Genomic DNA, 13,704 nt, shown 5'->3' with positions numbered 1-13,704 from the left:
AATTCCGCCATGCCACCCACATTGTTTTTTTCTTGCACTTTTGAGTTTTGTCTCAAAAACTCTTAGCTGTTTTCTGAGCTACTTTTTGGAGTTAATTATTGGCCATGTCTGTGCAGTTTGAACAAAACTCACAATATTTTGAGGGACAAGTTTTATTACATACTTTATGAAAATGATGTGGTTCAGTTCAGTTGCTCAGTCGTGTCCGACTCTTTGCAACCCCATGAACCGCAGCCCACCAGGCCTCCCTGTCCATCACCAACTTCTGGAGTCCACCCAAACCCATGTCCATTGAGGCGGTGATGCTATCCAACCATCTCATCCTCTGTCGTCCCTTTCTCCTGCCCTCAATCTTTCCCAGCATCAGGGTCTTTTCCAATGAATCAGCTCTTCACATCACGTGGCCAAAGTATTGGAGTTTCAGCTTCAACATCAGTCCTTCCAATGAACACCCAGGACTGATTTCCTTTAGGATGGACTGGTTGGATCTCCTTGCAGTCCAAGGGACTCTCAAGAGTCTGCTCCAACACCACAGTTCAAAAGCATCAATTCTTTGGCACTCAGCTTTCTTTATAGTCCAACTCTCATATCCATACATGACCACTGGAAAAACCATAGCCTTGACTAGATGGACCTTTGTCATCAAAGTAATGTCTCTGCTTTTTAATATGCTGTCACTAGACCATTCAGGTATGACCTAAATAATGTGGAGACAGGAAGAAAAGAAAACCTTTCCAGCCTCTGGAGCAATAAAACCTGTCCTCCGCTTAAAGAACCACAGGCTAGCCTGGCTGACTGGGAATAGCAGTATAGGCAGTGAGCATGTCAGTGGCAAGTTTATTTTATTCTGAAAGAAAGAAAAGGAGGGAGGAAGGGAGGGAGGAAGGGAGGGAGGAAGGAAGGAAGAGAAGTCACTCAGTCGTGTCCAACTCTTTGTGACCCCATGGACTGTAGCCTACCATGCTCCTCCCTCCGTGAGATTTTCCAGGCAAGAGTTCTGGAGTGGGTTGCCATTTCCTTCTCCAATTCTGAAGGTCTGTGCTTTTTGCCAAAATGATACATGTGACTTTCTTGATTTTTTTTCACTCATTTGGTGTTTACTCAATTTATTCTTTGCTAATGTTACATATGATGTAGATGAAAAGGACTCATCAGAAAATACATGGTGGTGGCAGATAGGGATATTAAGATCTAGCTAAATTTCTCAATATTAAGAGTTGTATTTGTTGTTTTAGAAATCATCTTCAGAATTTAAACTGTTACATATACCATGAAATTGTTTCATAAGAATATAATAGAATTTAATCTCATTCTATAGAAGTGATTCTTACAGTTTAGGAACTAGGTATAACTTCTATAACATTTGTAAAAATGTATTTATATAAAATGAGCCACAAGGATATAAATGTTGAACACAATGACAATACAACAAATTACCTTGTTCATGGGTGAATTCTGTTTTCTTGTTTGTTTGTTTTTACAGTGTTGAGATTTTTAGAGAACCAGATGTATCTCTTGGTATTAGTATTGTTGGTGGACAAACGGTCATTAAACGTTTAAAGAATGGAGAGGAGCTTAAAGGTATATTTATTAAACAAGTTTTGGAAGACAGTCCAGCAGGAAAAACAAATGCTCTTAAAACTGGGGATAAAATACTTGAGGTAAATAATGTTAAATTTTTGTTTTTGTTTGAAATGTACTGTAAAACAGTAAATATGTGTGTACTGTTGGTATAGTTTATTCAGATGCCTTAGTTTGTAGGTTTACACAATTTTATGAGATTCTAAAGTTGAACTGAAGTAGTAGTGTCAGTTGCTCAGTCGTGTCTGACTCTTTGCGACCCCATGGACTGTAACCCATCAGGCTCCTCTGTCCATGGAATTCTCCAGGCAAGAATACTGGAGTGAGTTGCCATTCCTTTCTCCAGGGGATCTTCCTGACCCAGGAATTGAACCCAGATGTCCTGCATTGCAGGTGGACTCTTTACCGTCTGAGCCACTAGCAAAGCCCTTAAAATGATAAAACAAAAAACATCAGCTGGCTGAAGAAACAATTTCACGAGTTGACAGAATGAGGCAGAAGGTGGGCCTCATGCTTCTCCCACAGTCTTTAACAAACTTTGAATTGTATATGGCAGTGGGGTAGCTCTGCTGTCCTCCCAGAGTTGACCCTGAAAGTGGAAGACTGTTGGGGGAGGGGTGAATCCATCCTTTACACATGGCAGGCTTTGCAGAGTGGAGTTTTAAGGATACATCAAAGACACTGAGAGGTCTAAATCTGATACATTTCTTTGCATTGGGTTTATTGGATGACACCATATTGAATATCTTTAACCCCAGAATCTGCTTGTCCTTGACTCATGGTTTATGATGCTAAACATCAGCTGTGGTGTTTTATCTCTGACAGATGAAAAGGGCTCTGGAGATCACGGATTGAAGTCTAGATGGTCCTGTTTGTTTTCTATTCTTGGACAAAATATGAAACATATTTTATTTTCAGTTTCCAAACTAAACAGAAACAAGATTTTAAAACTCATATAATCATTGTGAGGATTAAAGAATTGTATAAAACTGTTCTGTGTATACAAATTTGAGGTTATATTTATGTTTGTGAAATTGTAAAAAAAAATTTCAAACACACTGGAGATAAAGAAATGAAGAAAATGACCACAAATCCCTTCTCTTGTGGTGTTTACGTGATAGTGAGGGAGATAGAGAATACACAAAAAAAGTAATATATAGAAAATTAGATTGTTATAAGTAGCTATGGAGAAAAATAACAGGGAGGAGAATAAGGAATGACAAGTGACAATGGCAGCAGTTGCAATGAGTAGATTTGTTATGGAAGATGATACTGGAACAAATACAGTAAATGACTAAGTGAACGATGTGGACACAGAGGGGAAGATGCCTCCATATAGAGTGAACTGATGTGCAAAGGCTCTGAGGTGGGAGCTTGCCTGAATGTATTGAAGGAACAGAAAGAAGTCTAGCACTGCTAATGTAGGTAGAGTGAACAAGAGAGAAGTTGAAAGAGAAAAGGTAATGGGAAGTCACATCATGTAGAGCTCAGAAGGTTGTCTACTCTGAATGCATGAGAATCCATTAGAGAATTATGAACGTGTACATATTTTTAAAAAGGGTTATTCTGGCTTCTGGGGCAGGTGTGGTTTCTTTTTTTTGGCATTTGTGTGGTACATTGTTTTTTTTTTCATTTTCATACTTATTTGTGATTTTGTTTTAATTGTATTTCTTTAAGCAACATATAACTGGATTTTGCTTTTTTAAAATCTAAATTGATAATATTCATCTAATAAATCATTTATTTTTAATTTTATTACTGATACATATGAACTTAGAGCAAAATACAAAAGATAATGTTTAAAAATTAGCTTTTCTCCTTTATGTGGTGAAGTAATGGTAGATTCATAGGAAATTACAAAGAAATGTATAAGGAAGTCCCAGTACTCTCTTTACTTAGCCTCACCTAATGTTAACATCTTACATGACTACGGTAAAAGCAAAAGCAAAATGCTAATATTGGCACAATTCACAGACCTTAGTCAGATTTCACCAGTTATATACATGTACCACATGTATGTATGTGTTTATAGCTCTACACAATTTTATCACATGTATAACCTTGCATAACCCCCATAGCAATCAAGAAACTCAACTGAATCATCACCACAAGACTCCTTGCCTGGCCCCTCAATAGCCACTCCTCTCCACTTGCCTCCTCCCCCGTCTCTAGCCTCTGGCCACCACTATTCTGGTTTTCCGTATTTATAAGTGTGTTATTTTACAACTGTCACATAAATGGAATTATGCATTCTGTTTCCTTTTGAGATTCTTTCTTTACTCAGTGCAATTTCTTTGAAGTACTTTCAATTTGTCCTGTCAGTAGTTCATCCCTTTTTATGAATGAGTGGTATTGCATGGTATGGAGGTAGCACAGTGTAACCATTCACCCATTGAAAGATGTTTGGGTGGTTTCCAGTTCTTGGCTATTATGAATAAGCTCCTATAAACATTGGTATATAAGTTCCTGAGTGAAAATAAGTGTCCATTTCTTTGGGATACATGCCGAAGAGTGTAATTGATGGGTTGTATTAAGTTCCTTTCTTAGTGTTAAGAAACTGTCAAACTATTTTCCAGAATGGCTGCACCATTTTGTATTTCCACAGGCAATTATGAGTGATTCAATTTCTCTGCATCCTCACCAGCATTTAGTGTTGTCACTATTTTTCATTTTAGCCATTCTGGATAGGTACAGAGTAGTATCATTGTTGTTTTAATTTGTAGTTCCCTAACTTTTCATGTGCTTAACTGCCATCTGATACCCTCTTTGGTGTAATGTTTGTTCAAGTCTTTTGTCTTTTTTCTAATTGAATTGTTCATTTTTTCTTATCTTTTTGATTTTTTTCTCATCTTTCTCTGCTGTCAGTGAATCAAAAGTATTCTCTCATCTAATCCATCATCACTTTTACACATACTAATAAAAACCCATTGTTTTATCTCAGATTTAATAATTCATATTTCTTCAGATTCACAACAGCCCTGAAATGTTACATTCTAATATATATTCTGTGAAGCATAATGAGTTATTTGTTTACTTTTTTCTATGAAAAGCATTAGTTGTTTTGTTAATGAAGTTTAATACTCATTTTTGTCTTGAAACAATTGCACGAAAGGTTTAGGTCCATATAAAGAGCTTTTTAAACTAGAAAGTTTGAATTTAATTTAATTTTAAATTAAATTAAATGAGTCTTCATCTATGTGAATGGACATTTTTTTAGGTTGTATTTTTAAAGTTGAAAAAGACTAAGATTATTTTTCTGTTGTAATATGACAGAATTCTAACTTTTTCCTCACTTCTCAGCTTTAGTGATTCCCATTTAACACTGTATAATCTGTCAGTGAAAAAAAGCTGATTATTACTGAAGAGGATGTCGTTCTCACATAATAGCCTCTACTTTTCTAACTGTTGAATGTTTCAAGGATCAGGTTTTTTGAAAGAAGCTTCATCAAACTGTAGTGACAGCTTTTAATCATCACTGTAAAGTTTTTCTATTTTTTTCATTTATTAATATACATATCCTTCCTCAACTCAGATGGGAAAAGAGCTTTCCACAGCATTAAAATCTTCATGGATGCCTATTAGAATAAAAAGCCAGAGTTCTTGCCATGGCCTTCTGGATTTTACATGATACGGCTTCAGCTGCCTCCCTGGCATCACCTCTTTCTGCTCTCTCCTCTTTCTCTGTTCTTTAGACTCGCCTGCATTTAAACCCCTCTGACACACAGGGCCCTGTCTTCTACCTTCGTGCTGTCACATCTCTGTCCCTCCGCTTCTGGCTCCCTTTCTTCCTCACTCTGTGCAGATGCAGCGATTCATCATCCTGTCTCTCCTGTGCATGTGCTTCCAACTCCTTTGGTCTTCTTTCCTGCACTGAACTTTTCTGGGACAACCACATCCTAGTTAAGTGCAACTGTTTGCTTATTTCAGGTCTCTAGCATGTGATCTCTTTCTTGATTTGAATCAACAAAGTTATACCAACAAACAAGAAATTGTGACACTCTGAAGCCTTTGGAATTAAAAGTTGTAAAATAGCAAAAAAAGAAAAAAGAGCCAAGAGACAAACAAAAAACCCCATGCATACTGTCTGGTCTCATTTTGAGTTCATGACTGCTCCCTCCAGTGGGTCTTTAATTCTGTCCTGCTGTCCTGTATTTAACAAGTTGTTTCCTTTTTCCAGGTAGTTACTTCAGACCTCCTGTGCTCCCTTCCTTAGTCTTAATCTCAGTTGATGGTCCTTCTTTCTTATTTCATTGAGAAGAGGAGGAATCAAAAGGGACCTTCCCTTTGCTCCTTCTACATCCTTTTTTTCTACCTGTGCTTGTTGCAACAAATGAACTATTTGTGTTTCTTCTATCTAGAGTCTGTCTCTCTAACTTGTGCAGTAGAAGTCATTCCATCTTCACTCTCCAAGGGTTTGCTTTTGCAGTCATCACTCTTCTCTACCTTCATTTTTCCTCTCCTCTGCATCATCATTATTGTAGTATATCCCATCTTAAAAAAACAAAAACCAAACTTGATTCCACTGCACCTACATTCCTATTTCTTTGATCCCCTTGTGGCAAAACAATATTCACAAATTGTCATTATCCTCTGACTGTAAACCACCTCAACTTTTACCAAGGCTTCCTTACATTATGAGTTTGAAGAATTCGTTCTGTTAAATAAATGCACTTGATAAATACAATGCTCTTTGAGACTATGGGCATGTTCACAAGTTATGCTTTCTCAGATTTGTATAATGAGATGTTTACACTTTACCCAAATTTGTTGAATGCAGAACTCTTTTAGTAAAAGAACCCATGGGTGTTTTCATATTTCTTTTTTGAACATAATTTGAGAAATGTTCAACTACTCAATTTGATAATGGGCAATTTGCTTAAAATACCTTTCTTCTTAGTTTAATTGAGAGAAGATGAGTCCAAAGAGATCCCCAGCTCCTACCCCCATTCAGAATTGTGTCCTCTAATAGTGGCAGAGGTGACATTATAAGCTCAGAAGCTTCTTAAGTTTCTGTTATTGATTAGGCTACCTATTTTTGCATAATTATTTTTAACCTCAGCCATTGTTATTAAGATATTTTTCTTATTTACTTTTCTTAAAGGTAAGATGTTAATTTTCTTAAACATGGTCTCCTAAAACAGCAAAGCTTTTTATGTGCCAGTCTTATTTTTTTCTAGCTGTCATCTAATTCATTCAGCTCTGGCTGTTCTCATAACTAGATAATATGCATGAACTTGAATTAACTTATCCACAAGATCTGCTGCTTTGCTAGCTGAAATAAATTACTTCTGTGTTTTTAGGTGTCTGGAGTAGATTTGCAGAATGCCTCGCACAGAGAAGCAGTTGAGGCCATTAAGAATGCAGGAAACCCTGTGGTGTTCGTCGTTCAGAGCTTGTCATCCACTCCAAGAGTAAGCTTTAGTTTACATATTCAAAAAGTTTAAAAATAGTCTCTAGATCTGTAGATCAAGCTTTTGCCTCCAAGTGTTAATATTTTCCAACATATTTTTTACTGTTATTCTACTATTACTTAAAGGAAGTTAGCTTTGTAAAAATTTAATTATTAGCTTCAGTTTTCCCTTTTTTTTCTGATTTCAATCTCCTGGTCAAATTTGAGTTATTCCAGTAAACAATGGCAGAGAAGGCAATGGCACCCCACTCCAGTACTGTTGCCTGGAAAACCCCATGGATGGAGGAGCCTGGTAGGCTGCAGTCCATGGGGTCGCAAAGAGTCCGACATGACCGAATGACTTCACTTTCACTTTTCACTTTCATGCTGAGTGAAAGAATTGGAGAAGGAACTGGCAACCTACTCCAGAGTTCTTGCCTGGAGAATCCCAGGGATGGCGGAGCCTGATGGGCTGCCATTTATGGGGTCAAACAGAGTCGGGCACAACTGAAGCGACTTAGCAGCAGCAGCAGCAGTGTACAATGGAGTTCAACAGACCTATTTTTGATTCCTTAATTCCCTATTTACCAGTTTTGCTAATTTGGAGGCAAGTTACTTAACCTTTCTGAAGTAGTTACTTTGTCTGTAAAACACTTCCAACACAGAGTAGGTCGGTTATAAACACATTCTAGAGGGACTATCAAATGGTCTGTGTATCTGTTATAGCATGTAAAAATTCAAACGTGTTGCACTGTATGTTCTGTTGGAGAGTCTGAATTTACAAAGAACAGTATTTCATCATAGAGTTTTTTCCTGTAATAAATTACTCATTTGGTATGGAATTAAAACTCTGATACACAGATGTCAGTGACAGGATGTGTATTTTTTTTATATTGCAATATGAGGGAGAAATGTCACCAGTAAGCCCTGTAACCGAAAGCAATGTTTATTTTTCTATATTTTATAATGGAAGACAGCCGTTCAAAACATAGGCACTTCTGAACAGTAGAATAACTCTGCATAGTTTTTAAAAATATACTTTTCAGTCCACTAAAATGCAGTGCTTTTCAACCTTTTTTTATATCAAGGCATACGAAAATAATATTTGTATAACAAACTTGGTAAACAGATGTCTAGCTGTCCCAGGGGCGGGGGGCATCAATGCATAGTTTTTGCCTGCTTGTAGCCTGCCCATACCCAGTGGGCTGCAGCCTCACCCCGTATGGGCAGCTCTGCTGTGCCCTGTACTTGCAGCAAGGTCCCTTCCAGCCTTAATGCTACGTTTATACCATCAAGACTAATTGAGAGAGGGAAGCAGAATAAAGTCTTCACATTTTTTAATGCAGTTTGAAATTCTAGATTTATTGGAATCCACCCTTAAACTCGTATGATATTGAGAAAGTTGTTGAGGCTATCACTTTTATTTCTGGAGACTAAATTTAATAGGAATATTGGCCAGATTTTCCCTGCCAAATGACACTTCCAGAGAAACAGTTCTGAGCTAGAATGAGCCAATCAAATTATACATTTATACGACCACTTGTGAATGCTTTGCCAAAAAATATGCAAAGCATTTTATTAGGTCATAAGGTCAGCCATAAAGGTCAAGCTTTTAATCTAGTCTTTGTTGGTGAGCTGTGGTGGAAGTTTTCATTTGAGTGATCAGTATAGTATCTTTCAACTGCTCAAAAAAAATAAATGTCTTCAGCATTATTACATGCTCAGTTACTTATCCCTCAGGCAGCATCACAGAGTGTCACGTTCTTCGAACACTGAACTATGATTCTAGCCAAAGAATGGTGATGATATTAATGTCCATTACTTGTTCCATTTTTTCAGCACAAAGTTGATTCCACTTGAATAAGGCAATGAAAGGAATCAAGCTTCATATCTTTGTATCTTCGGCTTACTTATTCTTACAATTATTATTGGTCATCACAGAAATAGAAAATATAGCCAAATTCTTTATCATTTTTGATCAGTTTAATTAAGCTTTGAAATGTTCTTCAAAACTCCCAAGGAAGTCATTTCCTAATGTTTGGCCATCAAGGTCCTATGTCTAAATGTGCCTTGAAAAAGAAAGTGTTAGTCACTCAGCTGTGTCCAGTTCTTTGAGACCACATGGATTATAGTTTGCCAGGCTCCTCCCTCCATGAAATTCTCCAGGCAAGGATACTGGAGTGTGTAGCCATTCCCTTCTCCAGGGGATCTTCCCAACCCAGAGATCGAACCTGGGTCTCCTGCATTGAAGGTGGTTTCTTTACCATCTGAGCCATCAGTGAAGCCTTCATGAAAATTCTCAACATGATGGATTGAGTGGCGGTGTTTATGTTTGCACTTTTTTTTTAAGTTTTAATTTTTTTAATATTTGTGCTTTTAATAGGTGCTTTAGGAGGATTGGCAACACATTACCTTTTTAAGCTTTTTCTCCTACATTTCTCAATGACATTTTCAGCATGCTAGAAAGAAATGTGTGTATCCACTTAGATTTACTTGGTATACGCTTATTTGAGAGCAGAATTCATGATCTATACTGTACACCTCTATAGAAAGTTTTTATGCCAAAGTAATTTTTTCTACTTATAATTGCATTTCACAGTAGCATTAAGGTTTTCTGTATATATTCAAAACCAAACCCTTTTAAAATTGGTATCATCCTTTCAGTTTACTAAATTTATTATCATGTGTTGTTTTCTTTTTTCCTGTCTTCCATTTGTATGTCCCTAATATCATTGTTTCATAATGGCATCTAAATTTTTTTAGACATGTTCATTTTGTGTATTAGTCATATAAAAATATATTTTTTACTTTCATAAGAAATGTGTGCTCTCCTACTTTTCATAAAGATGTGGTCTTTTTTGGTGGGCCATTTGTCTTCCGAAGTTTGCTAATGATATGTGTAGAGAGTAATATTTCTCTGCTATTTGAAAAACAAATAGTGTAAACCTCATGAATGGCAGCTAACTTTTATCCCATTTCAAAGCTTCTGCCATTTAACTTTAGCTGGTTTTTCCATAGGAGAAAGTAGGTCCAGTGTGGGCAGGTGTTATGATTTTGTAGGGAGACTAAGTGTTTTAAATTTTTCAGAATTAGAAACATATTCCTGTAGATCCACTGGTTTTGAACTCTGACTTAGGTTGTCCTGTGTGTTAAATAGAGAAATAAATATTAAGCACAGTGTCTATTCACATGAGAAGCCACAGATATATATTGATTTATCACTACTATTGCTTTTTACTTAAGAGAAACATTTCTGAGATGGTCTCACTTATTCCAAAATTAGTTTATTCCTTTAGACTCTAAAAGTAGAGAAGAATTAATTGTAAATTGCCTTTTTGAGAAAAGTGCTTTCTTTTTGGTTTTGTTTTTTAAATTATCCCTAGGGAGGCAGTTCCTTTAATTTTCTGAGTAAGGAGATTTATTTTTCCTTTTAATCTGCATGTCTGTCAACATATTTTATGCCAATTACTTGTGTTAGCTAATTTGAGGAGCTTTTAAAATAATCACTAACAATTTTGTATTTTCTTAAGATATTTCACAGGTAGTTTTACAAAAAGAAATGAGTCAAAAAGTAATCTGTGCTGTTGGCACCATTAAGAATTAAAATCATTTCTATGAAATTGAACTGTTTGATTCATTTATAAACATTTATTGAAAACTACTATGTGGTGCTTTTTCTGAGCATCAGGGTTATAGTGATAAATAACCCTAAATTCCAGCTCTAATTGAGCTATTATCCAGGGGTGTAAATAGCTTTGTATAATTTATCTATATGCTAACAGTGATGGTGAAATATTTATTGAATGTACACAGTGTGCTAGATACCATACTCAAACTGTATGAAGATATTACATAAGAATGATTACTGCAGCATTGTTTGTAGGGGAGAAAATTATGTAAAATCCCATGAAAAGAATGACTGACAGCAAGAAATGTTATTTATCCATGAAAAGAAACATGTCATAATCATTCCAGGTGACAGGATTTACAGTTCATCAAGTAAAAAAAGAAAAAGTAATATTTATAGAGGCATCCATATTTTACATTAAGAAAAGTAAAATCAAAACCTCAAATAAGTGGGCTGAAGTGATATCACTTCAGTGTTCACTACACTTGGTGTCTGGAATAAACATATACAATAACCTTAAAAAAAAAAAACACCAAAAAAACACAAAACTTGAGCTGGAGTACAATGATGAATAAGGTAGATCAATGAAATAAATGTTACATCCAGCATTATAGGAACTAACTTTCTGTATCTAAACAAGCCTGTCAATTTATTGTCCCTTGATGCTGCACACAGACTCACACACGCAGGCATGCACATTTGGGTTATATAACTTGTTAGATTTCCCAAGTTGTGTTGTTTGCCTTAACTATACTTCTCATATCTTTACTTTTTAGGTCAAGTTAGAGATATAGTTAAGTAGGATTTAACTTTTTTTTTTTTTAATGCATGGAGCAATGTAATGATTGTGACATTTAAATTTTTTCTTTCTCCCTCTTCCTTGTCTTTGTGGTGGCAGGTCATTCCTAGTGTGCATAGCAAGGCCAAAAAAATCACTAATAACCAAGACCAAGACACCCAAGAAAAAAAAGAAAAGGTAACCTAACCTCTCAAACATTTAAAAATGGTTTTGGTTTGTTTTTGCATATCTGAGCTGCAATTAGTAAGTGTTGTTTTGGATGAGTATCTGGGTAGAAGTATGGTAGGTTTAGGACTCTCCTGGTGGCTCAGACATAAAGAATCTGCCTGCAGGAGACCCAGGTTCGATCCCCGGGTTGGGAAGATCCCCTGGAGAAGGGAGTGGCAACCCACACCAATATTGTTGCCTGGAGAATTCCATGGACACAGGAGCCTGATGGTCTACAGGCCATAGGTTTGCAAATAGTCAGACACGACTGAACGACTTTCAGTTCACTTCACGGTAGTTATAATATCTCCCTTCTGTGAACATACCTAATCCTGGCTTGGATGAAGGCCTAGTGAAGTACAGGTGTAAGATGTCATGAAGCCATTATCATCTTTTTCTAAATCCCAAGATATTAAGTTGAATTTCTATTGTTTAGTATTAAGTTTCTTTTTTTAGCTTCCAAATGATTTATTTTTATTAAAAATGTATTTTTAATTTCCATACAGATATTTTAAAAAACTTATTGCTGTTATTTTCAAACCTATTTCAGTTATAACCACAAGTTGTATTTTATATAATATCTTGTACCTTGCACATTGGTTGAGACTTTTTTTTATGGCCTAGCACATAGGTATTATAAATGTATATTTGTGATTTAAAAGAATAGCTATTATCTAGTTACAGATTTTTATGCAGTTATTAGGGCAAACTAACTGGGATATTCAGGTCTTCTATATACTTATTGATTTTTTTGATCAGAGTAACCCATCTTCCATTTTGATGGCTAAATTAATCTACTTTTCATGTAGTTTTTCAGTTTTTATTTTACATTTTTCAAGATAATTTATTAGGTTAAATTAAAAAATTTAATATCCTCATAGGGATATAATTGACCCTTTCATTAATATGTGGCCTTACTAAGTAGTGCCTTAGTATCTAGTTCATCCAATATCCTTGAATAGGACAGATTTCCTTTTATATTTTTGTCTGATAGTTTGTCTTGGAAATTTATGAGCCACACAGGATGAATTCAAGTCTCTAACCTAGTCGGTCTGGGCTTGTAAGGCATTCTCAAGGGACACCTTTTTTCTTTTTCTTTTGTTTTCTTCCATCTCATGCTAAGACCAAGGCCAAGAAATATTCCTGTTGTCTTCTGTAATCAAAATTTTGGTTTGTTTGCTTTGTTTATTTTAAACTTTCCTTACCCGTTGAAAGTTTCACCCCATTAAAGGCAAAAAAAAACAGTTATGCCTGATTTGATCAGGCATAGAACTATTTGTTTTATCCTGGTTGTCCACCTTCTCTGAGTTCAGATCTTAATCCCAAAGGTTATATTCAGATTTAGCAGTAACATACACTGTGTGTTCAGGATTCTGTGGTTTGTTTTTGGCAACTGCCACTAAACACAGATAATATGTAGAATCTAGTAGACCATGGTTATTGTTGCAGAGGTGTTAGTTTTGTACAAGTTGCAAGTCATCCCTTGCAGAATACTTTAACCTTTTGGTCCTTTTTTGCAGGGATTGGGTTTTGGGGGTTGATATCTTTAGTCCTACTTCCCACCTTGTTTGACCTCAAATAGAAACTATGGACTAATTAAATTTCTAGCTCTCACTAGATAAAAATGAGTACGTACTGCATGATTATATTTATATAAAAGTTGAGAAAATATGTTTTTGTAGTGACAAGAAGATCATTGGTTCAGGAGAATAGGGTGCCAGGGAAGAGGGTGATTAAAAAGAGTCATGAAGAAACTTTTGGGGGTGATGGTTACATGTTCGTTATATTGATTGTGGTTGTGGATTCGAATTGTACACCTTAAAATCGGTGCAATGTTTTAAGTCAGTTATACTTCAGTATATTGGAGTGATGCTATTTAAGACAAAAATTTCCTGTTTTTCTGGAACTTGTATTTTACTAGGGCAAAGCAAACAATATAGAATCCTGTGACTGCTAACTTTAAAGCAATATGGGGATAAGACCTGAAGACCCACAAAATATGACATCTGAAAGGGACTGGTATATAAGCTCAAAGAAGGGAGATGATCTATCTCATAATTGCTCTTTTTCTACATTGCCCAGAATGCTGCAGGCTACTTA

The 13,704-nt window shown here is 35.9% G+C and overlaps 1 protein-coding gene across 5 annotated transcripts in view; it reads left to right on the top strand.

Annotated features, from left to right (window-relative positions):
- Window positions 1-13,704, top strand: part of PATJ (PATJ crumbs cell polarity complex component) — a 359,039-nt gene that overhangs the window by 124,430 nt on the left and 220,905 nt on the right. For all 5 annotated transcript variants that reach the window (XM_081486637.1, XM_081486635.1, XM_081486634.1 and 2 more), the window contains exons 24-26: window positions 1,484-1,661; window positions 6,882-6,992; window positions 11,497-11,574. In XM_081486637.1, coding sequence (XP_081342763.1) covers window positions 1,484-1,661; window positions 6,882-6,992; window positions 11,497-11,574 — 367 coding nt within the window. The remainder of the gene's footprint in view (window positions 1-1,483; window positions 1,662-6,881; window positions 6,993-11,496; window positions 11,575-13,704) is intronic.

This window comes from Giraffa tippelskirchi, chromosome 5 (genome assembly GCF_054371585.1).
Source record: "Giraffa tippelskirchi isolate mGirTip1 chromosome 5, T2T-mGirTip1v1.2.pri, whole genome shotgun sequence".
NCBI classification, from domain to species: domain Eukaryota; kingdom Metazoa; phylum Chordata; class Mammalia; order Artiodactyla; family Giraffidae; genus Giraffa; species Giraffa tippelskirchi.
The sequence above is the reverse complement of the archived record's forward strand: the minus strand, read 5'-3'. Positions and strand labels throughout refer to the sequence as shown.